The sequence below is a fragment of the Eriocheir sinensis genome, chromosome 48 (genome assembly GCF_024679095.1).
Source record: "Eriocheir sinensis breed Jianghai 21 chromosome 48, ASM2467909v1, whole genome shotgun sequence".
NCBI classification, from domain to species: Eukaryota; Metazoa; Arthropoda; class Malacostraca; order Decapoda; family Varunidae; genus Eriocheir; species Eriocheir sinensis.
The window spans coordinates 9,011,907-9,032,789 of record NC_066556.1 but is presented as its reverse complement, the minus strand read 5'-3'; the positions used below and the strand labels follow the sequence as shown (position 1 = coordinate 9,032,789).

At 41.4% G+C, this 20,883-nt stretch overlaps 2 protein-coding genes across 10 annotated transcripts in view; one reads left to right on the top strand and one right to left on the bottom strand.

Annotated features, from left to right (window-relative positions):
- The first annotated feature begins 49 nt into the window (after window positions 1-49).
- LOC126981562 (uncharacterized) lies at window positions 50-8,199 on the top strand. Its single transcript, XM_050832942.1, has 6 exons — window positions 50-461; window positions 1,198-1,452; window positions 2,130-2,258; window positions 6,720-6,839; window positions 7,226-7,423; window positions 7,839-8,199. Exons 1-6 carry the CDS (start codon window positions 390-392, stop codon window positions 8,067-8,069), a joined length of 1,005 nt encoding a protein of 334 aa, XP_050688899.1. The 5' UTR covers window positions 50-389; the 3' UTR covers window positions 8,070-8,199.
- A 139-nt stretch (window positions 8,200-8,338) lies between these two features.
- Window positions 8,339-20,883, bottom strand: part of LOC126981561 (39S ribosomal protein L39, mitochondrial-like) — an 81,254-nt gene continuing 68,709 nt past the window's right edge. The window contains exons 1-9 of one of the 9 annotated variants that reach the window (XM_050832934.1): window positions 12,270-12,514; window positions 11,258-11,452; window positions 10,795-10,910; window positions 10,432-10,555; window positions 9,797-9,858; window positions 9,495-9,654; window positions 9,066-9,238; window positions 8,903-8,950; window positions 8,339-8,506 (exon numbers count right to left, since the gene is read on the bottom strand). In XM_050832934.1, the coding sequence (XP_050688891.1) occupies window positions 8,435-8,506; window positions 8,903-8,950; window positions 9,066-9,238; window positions 9,495-9,654; window positions 9,797-9,858; window positions 10,432-10,555; window positions 10,795-10,910; window positions 11,258-11,452; window positions 12,270-12,324 (1,005 nt within the window). In that variant the 5' untranslated portion in view covers window positions 12,325-12,514 and the 3' untranslated portion in view covers window positions 8,339-8,434. Of the gene's footprint in view, window positions 8,507-8,902; window positions 8,951-9,065; window positions 9,239-9,494; window positions 9,655-9,796; window positions 9,859-10,431; window positions 10,556-10,794; window positions 10,911-11,257; window positions 11,453-12,269; window positions 12,515-20,883 lie in introns of those variants that run through there. The other 8 variants (XM_050832940.1, XM_050832937.1, XM_050832935.1 and 5 more) reach the window with 8 other exon arrangements.

Below are 20,883 nucleotides of genomic sequence, written 5' to 3'. Positions count from 1 at the left end.
TCAGTGGTTAGAGAGAGAGAGAGAGAGAGAGAGAGAGAGAGACACACACACACACACACACACACACACACACACATTCCTGTCCATGAGTGTATCGCTTACAGGAGAAAGCGAAACCATGGCGGAGGAAACCTTGGAGAAAACTATAGGGGAGGAAGGGAGGAAAAATGTTGATCAGCCTTGGAGGAAAAGACGAGGGAATATTTGAGACGTGAGGTGGCGGGTTGTCCTCAAGTGGAATATATCTATTTGAGTCGATATTCTCTTCTCTGTTCTTTGTCCCCTTGCTGCTAAAACTGGCATGAACAGGAACATTAGTAGCTCTGTAAGGACGCAATTGAAGGTGACAGTAGTGCTCTCCAGATAAAATTGTGATAGAAAAAGGTGATATGATTGTGTTGCAACGGAAATACAAAACCCTGGCGAAGAAGATTGTGTTGGGTGCATTGATCTTCTTTGGGGTGAGTCTTTGTATTAGTGTCACTATAATAAAAGCCATATAATTAACCGAAATATCCAGACGTACATCTACTCTTAATTCTTCTTCCGATTAGCCAAATATATCGCAGTCAGTGGTGAGTGCTAATACGATAGATACATTTAAGAAACGATAGATAGTTATAAATACGTAGCGAGGTTAGGCAGGGTCAGATTTACAGGCTAATGCAATAAATACATCCAGAAAATGATTAGACAAGTTCAAGGATAGTGAGGTTAGGTTGGGTTAGGTTCACAAGCTAATATGATAAATCCAAGAAGAGGATAGATAAACTCATGGATAGTGAGGTTAGGCGGAGTTAGGTTTACAAGCTAATAGTAATAAATACATCCAGAAAAAAAAAGTAAGACAAATTCATGGATAGTGAAGTTAGGTGGGGTTAGGTTTACAGGCTAATACGATAAATAAATCCAAGATAAGGTTAGACAAATTCATGGATGGTGAGGATAAAAGGAGGGGGAGGTAAGGGGAGTAAAGGAATTTATGAGGTGGCGATAATGGCTTAAAGATAACTACTAGTAAGCATAGGTAAGGTGCGGTGAGGTGCTCCAACGTACTTAACCAGCTGGAGGGAGTTGAAGTGAGTGGGGGTGGGAGGGAGAGGGGAGAGATATAGGTTGCGTTAGGTTAACAGGACCTATAGACCTATAGACCTACCGGCCTCTTGCTGACTCCTTATCTTCTTATGTTCTTCACAGGCGTTGGCATACAGTCTACGGAGCCTGCACGTGGTGAGGGAGGAGGGCGAGGTGCACGTGGGGCTGGGGGCGGTGCACGGGGCGAGAGAGCTGCACGTGGGCACGACTCTGGGCTGCTGGAGGGAGCGTCTGAAAGGACCGGTGGACGGGGAGGATGCGAGGGTGGTGGAGGCCTTGAGGAAGCACCACCTCCACCCACCCAGCACCATCAGGCCCTACTACCTCGACGCCTACAGCAACAGACTCAACTACAAGGTAACCCAATACCAACGGATTCATCCAATTGACCTAAATACTCTAGAGGTAACCCACATATACGGTTTCATAGGCTAAAATTGCGGGTTTATTATAACCAAGGAATAGGTATAACAGATTTTATAACATCAAAGTCTACAGTAACAGACTCAACCATAAGGTAACCTAGACCAAAAATCTATTGGTCTGGAGGTAATTCCCACACGATTCCACTGGCCAAACTTGCGTGTATATTCGTAAGGAGACTGATATACTGCTATTCGTCCTTGTGACATTGTACTTTTATGCTCTTGGTGTCTCTCTTCTTCTCTGAATCACATACTGACGAAGACTGCAACTTTAGGCTATTAATATTCGTCCTTGTATGGCATTTTACTGTTATGTTTTCTTTGTCTATCTCCCTCTCTCATTCACATGCTGAGGGAGTAAGTTCGGGTCGTATTATAAGACATTTCGTCGCCCAAGAACACCTATTTGACAAGGCTTTCGTAGGAGCTTGGGGCATTTCCAGTAGTAGTTTTATGACCCTGGTGATAGTTTGACTCTTCCTCTATACCGTGAACCTGAAGAAATACTCATTAGAATCCGCCTGACCCCCTCTTTGACCTTTAGAAATAACTGATGTGAAAAGCGGAAGTGTCTTATAATACGATCCTAGGCTAATGTCTCTCTCCCAGGACATGGAGTCGTGGAAGTTCCTGCACGAGAGGATAGTTCGACTCATGTCTCAGCGTCCTCCCGGGTTCTTCGTGGAGGCTGGGGCGCTGGACGGCGAGTACCTCTCCAACACCCTATACCTCGAGAAGGTCTGGTTTCGTGTGCCCTAATGGCTGTGCACGAGTCCGTTGATATGACCTAGATCTAGTAATGCCCTCACCCCCTTCTTTTCTTTTGCCCTTCCCGTCTCTATTTGTCGTTTTCCTGCACTTCTTTCCTCTTTTGATCTCGCTTTTTCTTCTTGTTTTATGCGCTCTCCTCCCTACACAAGAGTCTGTTCAGCAGCTCTTATAATATGCTACCCCTTTCTCTTCCCCCCTTTCCTTCTGTATTTATCCCATCCCTGGACTTCTTTCCTTTTGGTCTCGATTTTCCTTCTCCTTTTATGCGCCCTCCTCCCTATACAAGAGTCTGTTCAGCAGCTCTAATAGATATGATACCCTCTTCTCTTCTCCCTCTCCGTCCTTATTTGTCTTTTCCATGCATTTCTTTCCTCTTTTGATCTCCCTTTTCCCTCTCGTATTATCGCCCTTCTCCCTACACAAGAGTCTTCTCCCTTTTCCGTCCTTATTTGTCTTTTCCATGCACTTCTTTCCTCTTTTGATCTCCCTTTTCCTTCTCATTTTATGCTCCCTCTTTTCTACACAAGAGGCTATTCACCATCTCTTATAATATGCTATACTCCTTTCTCTTCTCCCCTTTCCGTCCGTATATATTGGTCCTTTCCATGCACTTCCTTACTCTTTTGATTTTCCTTTTCCTTATGCCGGCGTGTTTCTGTTTAGACAAGATCGAGTCTCTTCAGTAGCTCTTATCATATATGCTCCCCCTTCCCTTCTCCCCATGCATTCCGTCCTTATCTGTCCCTTCCCTGCTTCTCCTCCCTACTCTATTGATCTTTACCTTCCCGCGTTGTGCGTGCTTCTGAATATACAGCACTCTGTTCACATAAGCTAGCTCTTATAATGCTTCCCCCTTCTCTTCACCCCTTTCCGTCTCTATTTGTCCCTTCCATGCACTTCGTTCCTTTTTTCATCTTCCTTTGCCGTCACTAACTCTATAAGGATGCTCTAGCTCAGCCTCTCTTTATAGTTTCATTAGGCAGATTGCTTTGTTCTGTATGCGCTCCTAATCCCTTGTGAGCGTGCTGCATCATAGTGTGGCGCATTATAGCTCACTGCGAGACTTGCAACACCCTGACTGCTCCTCGGATGGCAAGAACACACTAGAATACTAATAGAAGCAGAACAAAGGGTTTAGAAAATGTGCTCAACGTATACACCATATTTTTCCTTTTTATGTGTCACTGTAAAGCTGTTGGTTTCCTGTATTATCCATGACAGGTGATGCAAACTTTCCATTTAAATGTATGAGAGCATGATAATAATAATAATAATAATAATAATAATAATAATAATAATAATAATAATAATAAAGATAATAATAATAATAATAATAATAATAATAATAATAATAATAATAATAACACCAGGCAGGAAGGCGGTGAGTTAATGAGAGAGAGAGAGAGAGAGAGAGAGAGAGAGAGAGAGAGAGAGAGAGAGAGAGAGAGAGAGAGAGAGAGAGATTTACATAGATTTACATAGAAAATCAGACCACACAGACCCCATGGTCCAGACTTGGTGGTCTGTCCTTAAACCTAAGTGATTTTACATTAATCAGAAGACTCCAAAACGTTGCATTTCTACTCTAGTTGATATTAAGTTGAAGGAAGTGACGGTCGAGCTTATTTTTGAAGGAGTCAATCGTGTTACACTGGACCACTGACGGTGGAAGCTTATTCCATTCTCGCACTACAACGTTGGTGAAGAAAATTTGGTGCAGTCTGAATTTACTTGTCTACATCTGAGTTTTACGCCATTGTTCCTCGTGCGCAAAGTGTCATCGATCATAAACAATGTTGATCTGTCTACATTCGTGAAACCATTAAGTATTTTAAAACATTCGATCAGTTTTCCTCCAGGCGACGTTTCTCAAGAGAGAACATGTTAAGGGTAGAAAGCCTTTCTTCGTAGGATTTGTTGCGCAAGGAAGGGATCATTTTCGTTGCCCGACGCTGAACACCTTCTAATTTAGCAATATCCTTTGCATGGTGGGGAGACCAAAACTGTACCGCATATTCCAAGTGGGGTCTGACTAAACTGTTGTAGAGCGAGTATTACATCTTTATTCTTGAATACAAAGTTTCTTTTAATGAAGCCCAACATTCTGTTCGCGTTATTTGCTGCATCGATGCATTGCTGTGAGAATTTGAGGTTTGACGCGATTTTGACCCCCAAGTCTTTGACGCATTGAACGCTTTTGAGTTTAACGCCGCGCATTTCGTATTCGAACTTCTTATTCCTCGTTCCAACTTGAAGGACCTGGCACTTGTCTACGTTAAAGGGCATCTCCCATCTATCCGACCAAGCTGAAATTTTGTGCAAATCCTCTTGGAGGCTTAGCCTGTCTTCGTCAGTGAGAACCGAGTTGCCAATCTTTGTGTCGTCTGCAAATTTACTAATGCGGTTATTGAGTCCAACATCCACGTCGTTGATGTAAATAATGAAGAGCACTGGGCCAAGGACCGAGCCCTGAGGGACGCCACTAGTGACAGGCGCCCACTCTGAGTTAAATCCGTCAATCACTACTCTTTGTTGTCTGTTGCTCAACCAATTCGCGATCCATTGGTTTACTTGACCGTCAATACCTATTTGCTTTAATTTGTAAAGTAATTTATGATGCGGACTTTATCAAACGCTTTCTGAAATCAAGATAGACTACGTCCAGTGATTTGGTTACGTCATAAACAGTGAAGAGGTCGTTATAAAAGGTTAATAGGTTTGATAGGCAGGATCTTTTGTTTCGGAAGCCATGTTGTGAGTCCCCAATCAATGAGTGGCTTTCAAGGTAATTCACAATTTTGTCTCTAATTATGCCCTCAAGTAGCTTACCTACAACCGAAGTTAGACTAATGGGCCTGTAATTACCTGGTACTTTTTGTCTCCTTTCTTGAAAATCGGTGTCACGTTAGCCTTTTTCCAATCTGAAGGACGATGCCTTGTCGCAAGGACATATTGAATACGGTTGTGAGGAGGAGAGTATTTCGCTCTTTGTTTCTTTCAGCAGAGTTGGATATACTTTGTCAGGTCCAGGACTTTTATTTGTTTTAAGTGAATGGAGAGCTTTAAGGACTTCATCGGTTGTTATTTCAAAATTAGGCAATGCATGCTCGAGATTTACAATAGTACTGGTGTTGGTGGTAGCGAGAGGAAGACTGTTAGTATTAAACACCGAGGAAAAGTAATTGTTTAAGAGGTTTGCAATGTGTTGGCTGTCAGTCACTAGTGCACCGTCGCTGTTTGTTAAAGGTCCAATACCACTTTTGATCGCCTTTCTGTTGTTTATGTAACTGAAGAAAGATTTCGGATTATTTTTACAGTTGGCTGCAATATTTTCTTCGTATCTACGCTTTGCCTGACCTACTAGTCTTTTTACTCGTCGCCTGGCATCATTATAAAGTCTAATGTTTTCGGGCGTGCTTTGTTCTTTTTTTTAACCTGTAAAACAATTTTCTCTCATTGACTGATTGTTTAATTTCGCTATTAAACCACGGTGGGCTTTTATTAGTGTTAATTCGCTTCTCGCACAAGGGGACGAATGTGTTCTGCTGAGTGAGTAAGTGATTTTTAAGGCTTAGCCAGGCTTCCTCTACGTTGCCGTCATCTGACAGTTGTATTTCTGTTAGTTTTTGTCGGATTTCTACGAAGTTAGCTCTTTTGAAATTGGGCACCTTTACTTTATTTTCAGTCACTGATGATTGAGCTTTAATGTCGACGCGCACTAATTTATGATCGCAAGAACCGAGGTGTTCTCCTACCGTGACACTACTGATTAGGTTATCTTGGGTCGTTATAACAAGGTCGAGTATATTATTTTGTCGAGTTGGCTCAGAAACCATTTGGCTTAGATAATTTTCTTCTAGAAATTCGATCATTCTATGTGACTCGCCTTCTGTACCTGACAGTGTCGCCCAGTCGATATGGGGGAGGTTAAAGTCTCCTAATATCAGTGAGTCGCTGTTATTAAGTGACTGCCTTAAGACGCTGTACATTTCAAGGTCGTCATCGAGTGATTGCCCGGGAGGTCTGTAGGTGACAGATATATTTAAGTTGACTTTTGCAATGTTTACTCGCACGCACAAATGTTCAACGTTACTGTTTCCCGGTGTTTTGTCAGTGGGTTGCAAATAGCTTTTGACATAAAGGGCGACGCCACCACCTCTACGGTTTACACGATCTTTGTTGAAGAGTCTGTAGCCATCTATGTTGTATTCGGAACTTAAATCAATATTTGTGGTGTCGATAAATGTTTCGGTTATAGCAATTATGTCAAAATTTTCTGTTAAAGCAAGACATCTCAGTTCATCAAATTTGTTTCTTAGGCTACGCGCATTAAAACTAAGGATTTTTAAGTTATCTAGAGGCAATAATGAATAAGATAATAATAATAAAGATAATAATAATAATAATAATCGTGTTTTTGTGCTACAGGTGTATGGATGGAAGGGGCTGCTGGTGGAGCCTAACCCAAATGCCTTCAAACACCTACTGAAGAAGAATAGACGTGCCTGGTCCTCCAACAGCTGCCTGGCCATCACGCCCTACCCAAAGGTGAGCGCTTGGGCCTCAGAATATGGATGAAAGTGACTGACCAGAGGGTGAAAATGCTAATGACTGGCTAAAGGTATTTATTCTCATAAAATGTGTGAAAGAATGACTGTAAACAGACTGGCCAGAGAGTAAAAAAGTCCATGACATTAATGGGTGTTTTTTGCCTTACAGTGTCTATATGAAAGCTTGATGGCTATATTTGGTACCTCTTGCTCTCTGACTCTACAAGTGAAATATGGAACTCAATAACTAGAGAATAAGGAATGGGTGATTTTTACCTTACAGAATGTCTATATAAAATATGATTTGTCTACATTCCTCATCTCTTGATCTCTGATTTTACAAGTAAAACATGAAACTCAATAACCAGAGACTATGCCTTGCAGGAGATGGTTCTTCAGGCCATAGATACCCATGCTGAGACAGAGACCACGCAGGCCCTGTGGGTGATCCGGGGCAGCTCCTTCCTGATGGAGGCTGGCGGCCCAGACCAGAAGTACCAAGCTACCGTGTATGACTCTTCCTATGCCACCGTGCAGTGCTTCCCCCTCGTGTCCTACCTCAGAGCCCTCAACATCACAAAGGTATGACAATAATTTTGTAACATCTAGATCTTCAGTATATACATAACTTGCCACACTTGAAACTTGTCTTGATACTAATTTCTAGGCTTTGAATACCATAGAATAAGCCTCCTGTCCAATCTCAAGAACACTCAACATCACAAAAGTTACACATGAAATCTTTAACATCTAGATCTTCAGTAAATACACAAATTGCTACAAATGTAACCTGTCTTGATAGATTTTCAGGCTTAAAATATCATGAAATCCTCATATATTAGTTTAAATACATTTTCTTTAAAGTAAAGTATTTATGTATGAACTGAAAAAGCTATCATATTCTCACTTGATCCACTTTAAGTCTTCAAGCATCTTTTATTTACCCCATCCAAGCAACCCCAAGATTCTAAGTTACTCTTCCCTCTTCCTTCCTCAGGTGGACTTGCTTTCCCTTGATGTGGAAGGAGCAGAAAAGCAGATCCTGGACACACTGCCTTGGAGCACGGTGGAGATCTCCGTCCTGCTGGTGGAGCATCATGGGAACGTCAAGGGGAAGGACACCAAGTTTGTGGAGAGTGTGGAGGCTCATGGATACCACCTCTATGACTACCTCATTGACAAGGACAACATAGGGGACTACATATTTGTCAGGAATGGCTTTGTATAGACACAATGGGCTCTATTAATGGCAGGCTGTGTACTACTGTTTTGGAATTAAGTGATTGGCAAAACTCAATCTGCCTTTGCAAGGCCATCTTACATGTAAAATGCAAGAACAAAATAGTTAAACCTTTCACTGGCTAGATAATGCTATTCTACTCTGGGCTCCTTTGTAATGTGTCTTGTGTTTCAACTGCCCAGATGATAATTCTCACACTGGCCACAATACTGTCACTCAATTCACTCATATGAAAGCCAAAATGAAAAAAGCACGTGTATGTCTAATGTTTTATTTATACAGCTTAAAAAAAGGTACAATTATTATACAGTAGATGCCTGCTCCCTGATCTGAAGGGTAGCTCAGTGGTCAGACTAAGGTGCAGCGGCCTGTTGTGTCTGTGGCTGACTGGGAGTGGGTGAGAAGGCTGGTAGGCGACCAGAGTTCTGGCAGAGAAGGAAATGGTCAAATGAAAATACACTATTCATGACTGCATTTTTGCAACATCAGTGACTTTTATTATGATAAAAATTAGTACCACTAATAACTGACTTCTATGCTGTAGTTTTGGTAAACAGACTGATTGACTGATAAATCTCTGCCGACAAATCATTCTTGTTTATAAAGATATGTAGTTTTCAGCAGTTTTACTTAGATTAGTGATGGTTACATAATGTGAGAGATGTAGAATGGTTATAGAACTCACTTCATTAATTATGTAACAAAATTAAGTACAATCACAACTCTTAAGAAATCTAGTTTTCAATAGAATGGAAAGCCTCTAATTGGATGCTTATCAAAACTATTTTCCTATAATAAATGTTCAACAGGTTAATACTCACCAGTTGTTCTGCTCTCTTCTCCAACAGGCCATAGGAAAAGTGATTCAACTGAAAAGATAAGTAGTCATTTAGTCATAACAAGGTCATTTTATCTAATTACTTGGCACACCGCTTACTCATTTACAACAGACAAGACTCAACAACAGTTGTATTAACTACCTACCATAAAACCTTTGGGAAGTGCCACTCCTTGCACCCTGAACAGTTGACCTTCACTACTTTCAATGGGATGGACCGCCACAATAGACACCTTGCCCAGAAGGCTTGTGTTGGCTATCATCGGTCCACGGCTCACCTCCACAAAGTCCCCGATCCTATACACCACAACCGTGTTACCTGAAAGGAGAATTAGATAATAGAATCCCTTTCCTATGCATCTCCTGGCAAACCTTGTGATCCCTAAGAGTTGTATTTTGTTAGTTAATTCAGTATTTAAGATAAAAATTCATCTAAGAACTGCATCTTAGTTATGAGTGCCAACAGTCATTTCATCAACAAGAGAAAATTTCCTTCCTTCATATTTATTTTGTTTCATGAGTTTTCTGGTCAAGCAACACATTCACTCTGTAACTGCTTTCCCAGCCCTCTTTACCTGAGGTGCTCTGGGCTGCCATTTGGGGGATCTGATGTGTCTTGAACTTATTGTCTGCAAACATTTTAAGAGCAACACTGGCATCCACCTCCAGCCTCTCAAAGGGGTGGGCAGCCATGGACAACTTCACCATCTCTGCTGACAGTGTTCTCAGTTCCTCCTGAAAAGCAAATCACATAATGAGTGATAAATTCTCCATCAAAAGGATTATGGCAAAGAAGTGAAGTAATTGGGAAAAGGGTTGGACAAGTAAGTCAATAAAACATGGGTGTTCATTAAAGAGGGTATGGGAGCTGCCTTACCTTAGTGGGCTCCCAGCTGGGTATTTTGAGATCAGCATCATACACAAAGCTGCCAGTGCGCACTGAGGGGACAACAGAAGAGTGTAAGGAGGCATAAAGAATGAAACCAAAAGCCCCTTACTTTCAATTGATAAATATTCATGTTTCAGCTTTAAATATTTGAAGTTCTTGTTAACTGAAACAGGATGTCTAAAACTATTTAAAAAACACTCCTAACAATTAACATTTCACCTACAATAATGCAACTTTCCTTAAACACGAAGGAAAAAATTGGACGCAAATTATCACAAGTCTGAACTCTAAGGGCCATATAAATAAACATATCGTCGCCCAAAGACACACATTTGACAAGGCTTTTGTAGTTGTGGGCCTTTCCATGGGTAGTTTTTTTTACCCTTCTTTTGTACCATGACCCTAAAAAAATACTCATAATAACCTGCCTGATATCTTTCTTGGCCTTTGGAAATAACTGATGTGAGGGGCGAAGCATCCAACAATACCAATCTAGAACTCCAAATAACACACTCATGATAGTTACTGGTGTGCGAAGAAAAGATGCTTAAGGCAGGAATCCTAGTAGTAAATGCACCAATCTAAGAAGTATAGTAAGAGCAGCTGGCAACAAGGTTTAGTACCATTGGGGGAGGGATAGGAGCAGAGTTCTACATAAAGATTGTCCTTGAATGCAGACTCCAGCACAGCCCCGAGCATCACTGACATTGAGCGCCAGAATGCTTTGTTGGCATAGTATGGGTCAGACTGGAACAGAAAAGAATTAACATTACCATTGATATAGATGAAAAAGAACAAATATCAATTACACACAAAATATTCAACATGAAATAAACTGGAACAGACAAAATAAGATACTTAGAAAACATGACAACTAAAATAAAACAAACAGCAGAGATGGAATTAATATTGAGAAATTATATATATATATATATCAATGGAAGAATTAGATAATTAATGATGGTAAAACAGCCTCCCTCCCTCACCTGTCTGAAGTGGAGGAAACGGAGAGTACAGTTGTCCTCCAGGGGCCGGTGGATGTCCCACACCTGGCCGTCCACCTCTGCCAGCACGGACCGCTCCAGGATCATCTGGGTGATGTCTGAAGGAGGGAAATGGATCAGTTTTACAGTGATGAATAAAGGATATCATCTCAGCACTAAGAAGAATCGCTCACTGATGAGAGATAATTTTACATACAATACTTCAAGGAGTGTGAATTCAGAACTGGTGAATAATTACTATAAATGCATATGATCTCTTAGTCTTTTATCTATTTTAATTTCTTAAATAAGGTGCATATATTGCCAGTGAAATTCTTTGTCATTCATTTACAGTTAAGATCAATTTTGTATATGTAGCTTGAGGGAGGTTACTGAATCATCCTAGCAGCAGTAGCATAAGATGCAGCACTATCGTAAACCCTCATCAGACAGTGAATGCACTTACGCTGGGCACAGTTGTATGGGGTAGACATACACTTGTTCATGACCAGTGTGCAATTTTCTGGGTGTCCTTCATACTGCACCTCTATCTTCTCCACGTCTGTGATGAGAGCAGCCTGTCGTTGGGCCTCCTGAGTGAACAGCTGAGAGCGTTTCTTTTTCACGGCTGTGTTGGTTAGAGCTTGTCTGTGGTATGTGCCTGTTTGGGTGGGTATAAGAAAGGCCTTCATTTAAAAATATGAATAAAGTAAATAATGGTAACAAGACTAAGTAAACTAAGCAAGTAAAGAACTATTCGTAGAAACTAGTTTTGTCTAAAAATCCAGCACACAAATAAAAACAATCTTTACCTTTATTTTACTGTACTATTCAATAAACAGAACAGAGGACGTAGAGGAGGAGGACCTAAGAGGCTACACAAAGCGTTATAGGTTAAAAGAAGGTGAGTGAAATGTAGAAACAGTAAGCAAGTTGAACCTCTCTCTGCGAGCTATTTTGTGGGTGTGGCGGTGGGTGAACATGAGGCATTGAAAAGTCAATCAATTAGTGATTAAATGATTTGTGACAAATAGTTAGTAGATTATGTCATAACACCGAAAACTACCCAAAAAATTTAGTTTTGTCCAACAGTGTCACATGGGTGACGTTCTGGAAAATTACCTATTTTACTTCAGTTTTGGGGAGGGTCAAATATTTTGTAAACCCATTTCTGAGTTAAGAGGGTAAATACATAAGAACATAAGAACATAAGAACGGAGGAGTCTGCAAGAGGCCGGCAGGCCTGTACGAGGCAGCTCCTTTGACCCTAAGCTCCCGTGTATCTAACCCCACCTAATATCGCTGTCCATGAATTTATCTAGTCTATTTTTGAATGTGACAATTTTTAATTTGGGACATCAGTTAGAACGTTTACCAAACCTTAACCCGATAATACTATATGTCTAAATGTCTGCTCCTTGGGCATTTGAACGTATTACATGTTGTCACACCTACAATACCCTGCCTGAGCCACTCACACGCAGGGGGCAGGAAGCGGGGCACGCAGGCCGCCAGCCGTCTCGAGGCCAACATGGCGAGATTATCTGCTCCCCTCCTTCAGATTCACTCCCTCCACACCCGCAGTACGCTCCTGGGACAGGCTCCTTCACTGCCCTGCACTGCCTCGAGGGTCACTGCCAAGGCGCCGGTGACTAGGGCGTGTGCTGGAGCCTCGTTTCCCCGGCGCCGTGTTTACGTTTACACAGCAGGTGATGGGGCCAAGTTCAGCCTTTGTAACGGAACTTCTGTCATTGGACTTTTTTTTTTTATCTCATCACAGCTACTATTTTTTTTTATTATAGCTCTTGTCCCCTACCATTTTGCCTGTTTAGTTCCATGGTACTACCTATGGAGATGTCATTTTTTTTCATTGTGGGTTCTGCTCCTGTATTTTTATTTCTCCCTTTTTCCAGATTTCATAGACCAGTTCCTTTTTATTCTCATTGTTTTCTTTGCTAAATGACAACTTTCCTATGATATCATTTGGATTTTCCTCATACAGCTGCTGTAGTTCTATGCATTTTTCCTGTCTTCCTGAAAAAAAAAGTGTACGGGATAGGAGTAGAAAGCGAATTTTATGCAGCATTTTTTTTTTTGTTCATAATTATGTTCTCTTTAGTCAATAGAAACCTTTTTTATAGCATCATTGCTGCTTCTGTATGCAAGTGTTTCAACATGTGCAACGGCGCCCACACTTTCCTTATCTGGGAGTGCAATAAATCGTTCTAATGAGAAACAGGTCAAGAAAAAGACACGATTGGATAGCAAGTGTATAAATGAGACAGTGATTGATTGATTGTTTATTGTTGCAGGTACAAAGGACCATGACAAGACTGCTACTGACCTACGAAGGGAGAGCGTAAGAGGTCACAAGAAGAAGGGGGCAGGAGTTAAGCGGAGCACGGTATTATAGTGAGGAAAAGTAAATAATATAATGCATTTGAAAAACAAAGAAAGAACCAGGAGGAGGAGGACCTACAAAGCGATACAAAGCGATCAAAAGAACAAAAAGAAGAAGACCGAGACCAAAAGTTCAAAACAAAGTACAAACCAGCCGGGAAGTTTGACCCAGGGAGGCGTGCAGTGTATGACCTGTATCTGACCTGTTTGACCTATATTCTTGCTGGAAACCAATCCCAAAGTGTCTAAAGAGGAGCGAGGTGTGAAGAGGAAGGAGTGTAAAAGCTGTGGAAACAAGTGAGTGGTAGAAACAAGCCATGAGTGCAGAAAATGTCAACAAGACTTAACCATGGAGGTGCTAGAGGAGACCAACGGCAGTGATAAGAGTGGCTAGTTCAGTGCCAAAGTAATATTGTAACCACGTCCTCCAGTGTCGTTCTATATGATATTTAGTACATATTGAAGGTGTGAAAATAAGCAGGGGGATGGCCAAGGATATATGTGAAAATTAGAAATCAGGGAGCATTGTGAGTCTGTAGAGAGGGCAAGGTCTCAATGATAGGATGAAAAAGCTAGAGGCTGATAAAGTAGGCACACAACAAAGTAAGTCCACCCCTGAGGGAAAATTATGCCAGTTCTCGTGGAACCGACTATAGTGAAGGACATAACAGAGTGGGGAATATTGAGATTAATAAAGCCTAGCACTGCTCCCCCGCCAGTAACAGCAACAGTGCAGAGCGAATTAAGCATATCACGTATTTATCGTAAACAATTTAAAATCTGACCTACAATGACGTAACTTATCTAAACCTAACCTAACCTGACCCCGCCTGTGCCTCGAAGAAAAACTGCGATGTGCTAGACTTCGCTCAAAAAACAGTTTTCATCATATTGAAGTGTCTTCAATTTTCCGGAGGTCAGAGACCATGATACAATACAATATATCAACCTCCCGCGAGATGGCTACGATAAATTCAATATTATCCGTATTGAGAATTTTTGCAATAATAAATGAAAAAGAAAGCAGACAAAGAAAAAAGGAACAATAGCAAGTTATCTACACTGTGCCTGTGTCATATAGAGTAGAGTCTAGAGCAAAACAGGAAGATATGATTTGAAAGAGTGCAATGCTCTCGTGATAATTAAACAAAGCTGATAAATGTGATAGTGAATGTGTGCCGCTAAGGAAAGATAAATGAAATTAAGGTACGCCTTGTGCAGGTAAAACAGTGATTCAAGGCAGAAGTGGAATGATTGGAAATACTGAAAAAAAAAAAAAAATTAGTTGAAACAAGTCCAAGGTATGTTACAAAAAATAAGAATAGCACCAAAGGGAGATAAGAAAATCCTATCTCAACTTGTTTAATGATAAAAAAAGTGACCATGGTTGTGCTCGCCAGTATCCTATGAATAAAGAAGCGCAGGACCTCTCTGATAAGTTACAGGATCTTCACTGCTACTTCCCAAGGTGAGTCTGAGAGGAAGCAATGTCATCCCTTATAGTTTACTAGTTTACTGTATAGCCTACTAATCTTAACGAAATGCAAGGTACCTATACAGACGTAGCTTCCGGATTCATTCAGCTATTTATGTCAATGCAGTTCACTCATTCCCTGTTGAGTCCCTTTTTCTTTTGTCCCTCTATTATTGGAAACCTTGAGAGTGAACGCTATTGAGCTGATACAAGGTCTTATTTTTGTCCCGTCTATTGTATGTTTTTTTCCAGAATACTCTTTTTTAGCCTTTATTATACATACAGCCTTGAAAACAGGAGAGAGAGAGAGAGAGAGAGAGAGAGAGAGAGAGAGAGAGAGAGAGAGAGAGAGAGAGACGGTTGCGGGCAGTAAACTCATAACAATTTCTCGCGTGGGTTTGGTAACGTGGTATTCATCGGGCCCGCCTGTGATTCCAAGCCATTCATTCCTTGCTAACGACATCCCGGCGCGAAGTAAGAGGTACGGATAAGAGTCTGGGAGCGAGGGAGAGAGACATGCTCCTCTACTTCACCCTACTACTGTCTGTCTATAATAGGAGCATAGTCAGCATACCTCATAAGTGCACGTGGCCTCAGAGCTCATCTCCGACGCCAATTACCGCGGGTCACTAATAGCTTTCCGGGAACAATCCTCATACTAATTAAATACCTCAGCCGGCCTTAATTATGTCGTGTTATTAGCTCATCATTTGTTCGTATAATGCGTGCCTTCGCAGAATCGAGTCAGGCACGCTAGGTTTCACATTGTATTTTATTTTAATTATGTAATGTCTCTAAACGTATTTATGTACATAGCCTACTCATTTTGCACACACGGTTTCAGTTGGTAAGCCTTTTCAATCGTGTGTGTGTGTGTGTGTGTGTTGAAGGTGAGGGCTACATTGATGAGTATTTGTGGGCCAAGGATGGAGAAGGAGAAGGAGAAGCAGGAGGAGGAGATGGAGGACGAGGACGAGGTGGAGGGTGTCATTGTGCTATCACCATTGTCGGCGCAGCCTCAAAAAAATAATGATCCCTCGGCCCATCATCTGCAGTGACCTCGAGGCTGAAAAGAGAGAGAGAGAGAGAGAGAGAGAGAGAGAGAGAGAGAGAGAGAGAGAGAGAGCGCACTAACATAATTACACACGTATAATCTGCTTGCTTGTAGGGTCCGAAGCTATTAGGGCAAGTTAATATACGCTTCCGCAACCCATGATGTAAGTTATGTACCTCTCTCGCCCTGAAATTACTCTCCTGGCTATTCCCATCGAGTAAGTCTAAGTAAGCAACAGAAGCTCAGGGATGATACAGTTAGTACGCCACTATACGAGGCTGGGTGTCATAAATGGGTACAAGTTGGAGCAGAAGCTAAATGGGATACACTTTGCTACCTTTTTCTCCTCTAGATGTGCGTTTACTTGTTCCCTCGGTTTGTGAAAGCTGCAAATGGGGAAAGAAGCGAGTTTGAATCAAGAACCTATATTTCTACCTCCAGCACGAACTGTATAGGCTGGGTGGATGCTAGGAAAGGTTCACACTCGTATTATCAAACGTTTTGGGCTCTTGTTACGTATGTTTTCCAAGGCCAGAGAGGAGCTACGTCGGGTTGTCATAAGTGTTTATCCCGTTCAGCGTAGAAGCCTTGCAAAACTACCGCCAGGGTCAGGAAACCAGCCATGGAAACTCCCACAACCACTGCGAGAGCCCTTTGATATAAACGGACTAAGGCTTGGAAGAGTTTGATAATATGGACTTCACTCTTTTTGGTGGTTGCTTGGCTGTCCTAGGCGGGGCATATTTGTGATGTCTGCTTAAACAAGAGTATAAATCAAACTTCACAGAGGCGCCATCCTGCAAAATAGATATCATGACGTCTATTGAGCACATCTTTTATACTCCAATTCATTACTATTCCTCCTCCCTCTCCTCCCCCACACACACGACACTTAGGGCCAGTTTCACAGTTCCCCATGATGGGTTAGTAAGCTCCCAAACCAATACCAGAGCCTTCGAAATATCCTTGTATAGTATCTGGTTGTTTATATTTAAGTTCACAAATTTGATGAAACTATACAGGAAAAGTCTTGTGGATTTAGTGTGGCACCGAAGACCTCACCACTTTGTATTGTATAGGATTCTATAGTTTGGTTCGAGCTGTTACGAAGACACTGTGTTGGACTGTGAAATCGGCTCTTAATGAGGTTAATGAGGAGTCTGGCCAGTCCCTTGCTTCCACCCGTGGCCTCGTCCTCTGCCTATACGAGAGATAAACCGAATAAGGAATGCCACCCCTTCTTCGGCAGCCCAGCACCCTCGTAACCGCACGCCTGCGCACCTTAGCATCTAATCTGATAGGCCTGTATTCTGAGAAGCTTTCGACTCTTACAGCAACTATTTCCAAAGGTCACAAAGAAAAGTAGTCTGTTTCTAATGTCTGTTTTTTTTTTTTATAACGTTCATGATGCAGAAACCTTGTCAAACTATTTCCTGAGGCCACAAAGGAGTTTATTCGAGATCAATGCTGTGTATCTCGTTTATATATCAGGAGTCTCGTCGATTTACTACTAGGCTAATAAAACTACTCATGGAAATACCGACAACCTCAATTTTGGGTGTGTAAACGCGCGCCTAACTGTTTGATAATATGGGGAATAAGGGAGGATGATGGGAGGAGGAGGAAGGAGGAGATGAGGGCGTGAGGTGAGGAGAGGTGGGCGGGAGGTGAAGAAGGAGGAGGAAAGAGGCGTGAGGGGCGGGAGGAGGGTGGTGGAGGTCGCGAAGGTAGATGGCTAGCGGGCGTCCCACAACCTCGGTATTACGTTGGAATGGGAACAGATGACTGACGAGAGAGAGAGAGAGAGAGAGAGAGAGAGTGGGGGATAGCTTACTTTACATGCATGCAAGCCACGTATAATTAATGCATTGTAACAGAAGCGAAAGTCATGACACGAAGGCGATCATGAACAGGTTATCTCACAGAATTATTTATATTTTTCTTTATCTTAGAAAATGAAAAACAATGAAATGGCGTTCAATGGATATTTTCTATATTTATACTATTAGCTACAAATTAGTCTTCAGATTCTTTTGCTTGTATATAATAAATGAAAAACAACAACAATCTCTCTCTCTCACACACACACACACACACACACACACACACACACACACACACACACACACACACACACACACACCTATTTTCCTTTACCTCTCCTTCATCCTTCCTCATCTCCCTTTCCATTCCCCATTCTTCCCTATTTTCTACTTTACCTTTTCATTATCACTTTCTTCCCCCTTCATCACCTTCTCATTTCACTTTCTTTCGCTTCCCCCTCCCCCTCTTTCATCATCCCTTCAATTCCCTCCCTCACACACGTACCTGCACCCCCCCCCCACACACACTCACCCCCCACACGCACCTGCACGCACCGGAGAGGAAATCACGGCAGGTATAAGGCAGGTAAAGGTAAGGCAGGTGTTTCCTCGTTACCTTTCCTACCTTTCCTCATAATTATTTTTTCGAGGGTTTGCCCAGCTGCGGTTTCTCTAATTGTGTGTGTGTGTGTGTGTGTGTGTGTGTGTGTGTGTGTGTGTTTATGAGGATGATGGGATGTGTAAGCGTTGCATTGATGTTTCTTCTTCTTCTTCTTCTTCTTCTTCTTCTTCTTCTTTTTCTACTACTACTACTACTACTACTACTACTACTACTACTACTATAATACTACACCCTTTTCCCCGCCCGAGGCATGGGAGTTTGGCTTTCTCAATCCATTAGTAAAGAAAAGTGTAAACGACCAGGCGTTCATGTTTGTATGTATGTGTGTGTGTGTGTGTGTGTGTGTGTGTGTGTGTGTGTGTGTGTGTGTGTGTTTCATGAGTTTATTTTTCACACACACACACACACACACACACACACACACACACACACACACACACACACACACACACACACACAGGTAGGTTTCCCTCCTTCAGGATATTGAGGACAAGAGATGAGGCTTCAGTTTACCTGCTTGAAAGAGAAAAGATTGAATTCCTGACCTCCTTCTCCTCTTCCTCCTCCTCCTCCTCCTCCTCCTCAACCTTCCGTTATTTTAATCCTCTCTCTTTTTTTTTTTTTTTTTGCTCATGGACGTTCTTTTGTTATTATGAGATTCTTCCCGTCCCATTACTCTCATTATCATCATTACGTCTTTATTTTTTTCTATTCGGTTCTGTTGCTCTTCCTCTTCCTCGTCTGTGTCACCTTCGTTCCCTCCCCCCTCTTCATTTTCGTACTTCGCGTCCTTCCTCTCCTTCATCTTCTTTCTCTTTCTCTATATACTTCTCTTTTTTTCCTTTTCTTCTTCCTCCTCATCCTTGTCCTCCTTGTCTGTCCTATTTTCTCATACTATTTTTGTTCCTCCTTTCTCTCTTTACCTTATCAATCACGTCTGTTATGTATACTTATTCCTCTATTGTCTTTTCCTCTGTAGTTGGTTCTTTCTTTCTTTCTTTCTTATTTTCTTTTTTTCTTTCTTTCTCTCTTTCTTTCTTTCTTTTTTCCTTCTTATTTTCTTTTTTTCTTTTTTCTTTCTTTCATTCTTTCCATCTTTTTGTCCTTTATCTTTTTATCTTTCTTTTCTTTCTTACCTTCTTTCTGTTTTTCTTTCTTTCTTTCTTTCTTTTTTTCTTTCTTGCCGTGCACAAGTTCTTCCCAATTAATCCTCCACGATCTTTCTTTCTTATTTTTTTCTTTCTTTCTTTCTTTCTTTCTTTCATTCTTTTTGTCCTTTATCTTTTTATCTTTCTTTCTTTTCTTTCTTTCTTACCTTCTTTCTGTTTTTCTTTCTTCCTTTTTTTATTTTTAGTCGTGTACAAGTTCTTCCTAATTAATCCTCCACGTTCATCCACAAATACGTATATCCATTATTAGTTCTTCAGTAATGTATTTAATTGATTGTTTTCCTTATAATCGACCTCCTTATACAATAGCCAAAAAAAAAAAAAAAAAAAAATCTGCTTCCACCTATAAATAAGCATCCATCTTTTTCACGTCCGTTCCACATTCATCCACATCCACCATTTTTACTCTTTCATCCACTCCACACATATTACTCCACGGTGTTGATTTACAGTAAAGCAAATCACAAGTCTACTTCCACTACAAACTCTCATCCATACATTCCACATCCATTCCACACCCCTGTTATTGTTTTTCATCCACTTTATTGTCCTATTCATTCACGGTATTCATTGACAGTAAAAAAAAAAAAAAAAACGCAACTCCACCTCCACCTCCACCCACAAACACTCATTCCACTTCTTCATACTATCCACTCCAGTTCATATTCCAATTCTTTCCTGTCCACACCACTTCATATCCACCGTTTCCCTTGCCTATCCATTTCACACGTTCCATCCACTGGCGGTAAATATAGACTTCTCACTTCACACCCGCTCCCTCCCTCCCTCGCGGAACACCTCCACCTCCTGCCACCGTCAACCACAGCCTTGGGAAACCCTTTGATTATCCTTGAAACACAAGAATAAGAACAGGAGGTGACGGTGACGAGGGTGAGGAGGCGCGCTAATGGTGGGCGTGTGAGTTAGATTTCGGGGGTGACTTAATGGGTGCTGATGGAATGGTTGAAATAGAGATAGATAGATAAACAGATACATAGATGGAGAGATGGATATGCATGGATAGAATAGATATAAAGAGGTGGATAAAAAGATGGATAGATTCAGATAGATATATAAGTTGATAGATAGATAGATGGATTGATAGACATACAAATAGATAGATAGATAGACAGATAGATAAATATATAGATAGGGAAAGCTATTCGTTTGGTTACTGAACAGATTTTAATTTTTTTTTTTTCAATCTTTTATTTTTATTTTAGTTTTCGTTAATTAGGAGAGATTGTTGTACGTAAAAATGGACACACACACACACACAAACACACACACCACACCACACATTCACCATCTCCTCCCCTCTCTTCCTCCTTCCTTCCCCCTCCCACCATCCGCCCCCCCCCCCCCCCACACACACACACACAGTCCCTGTCAACAATTACCACTCCATTCACAGTTACAATCACACGTTATTTTTTCACCCCTCCACTCTCCTTGATAAAATTGCCCTACCCTCCCACACCATAACACTATATAACAATGAGACGGGTGGAAGGGTAAGAGAATGTGACGTAAGTGGATTTGCGTTGTAA

Coding starts and splice junctions, on each gene's coding strand:
- LOC126981562 (XM_050832942.1), top strand. CDS start 390: ATGATTGTGTTGCAACGGAAATACAAAACCCTGGCGAAGAAGATTGTG. Junction 2,259..6,719: donor ACACCCTATACCTCGAGAAG/GTCTGGTTTCGT, acceptor TTTGTGCTACAG/GTGTATGGATGGAAGGGGCT. Junction 6,840..7,225: donor CCATCACGCCCTACCCAAAG/GTGAGCGCTTGG, acceptor TATGCCTTGCAG/GAGATGGTTCTTCAGGCCAT.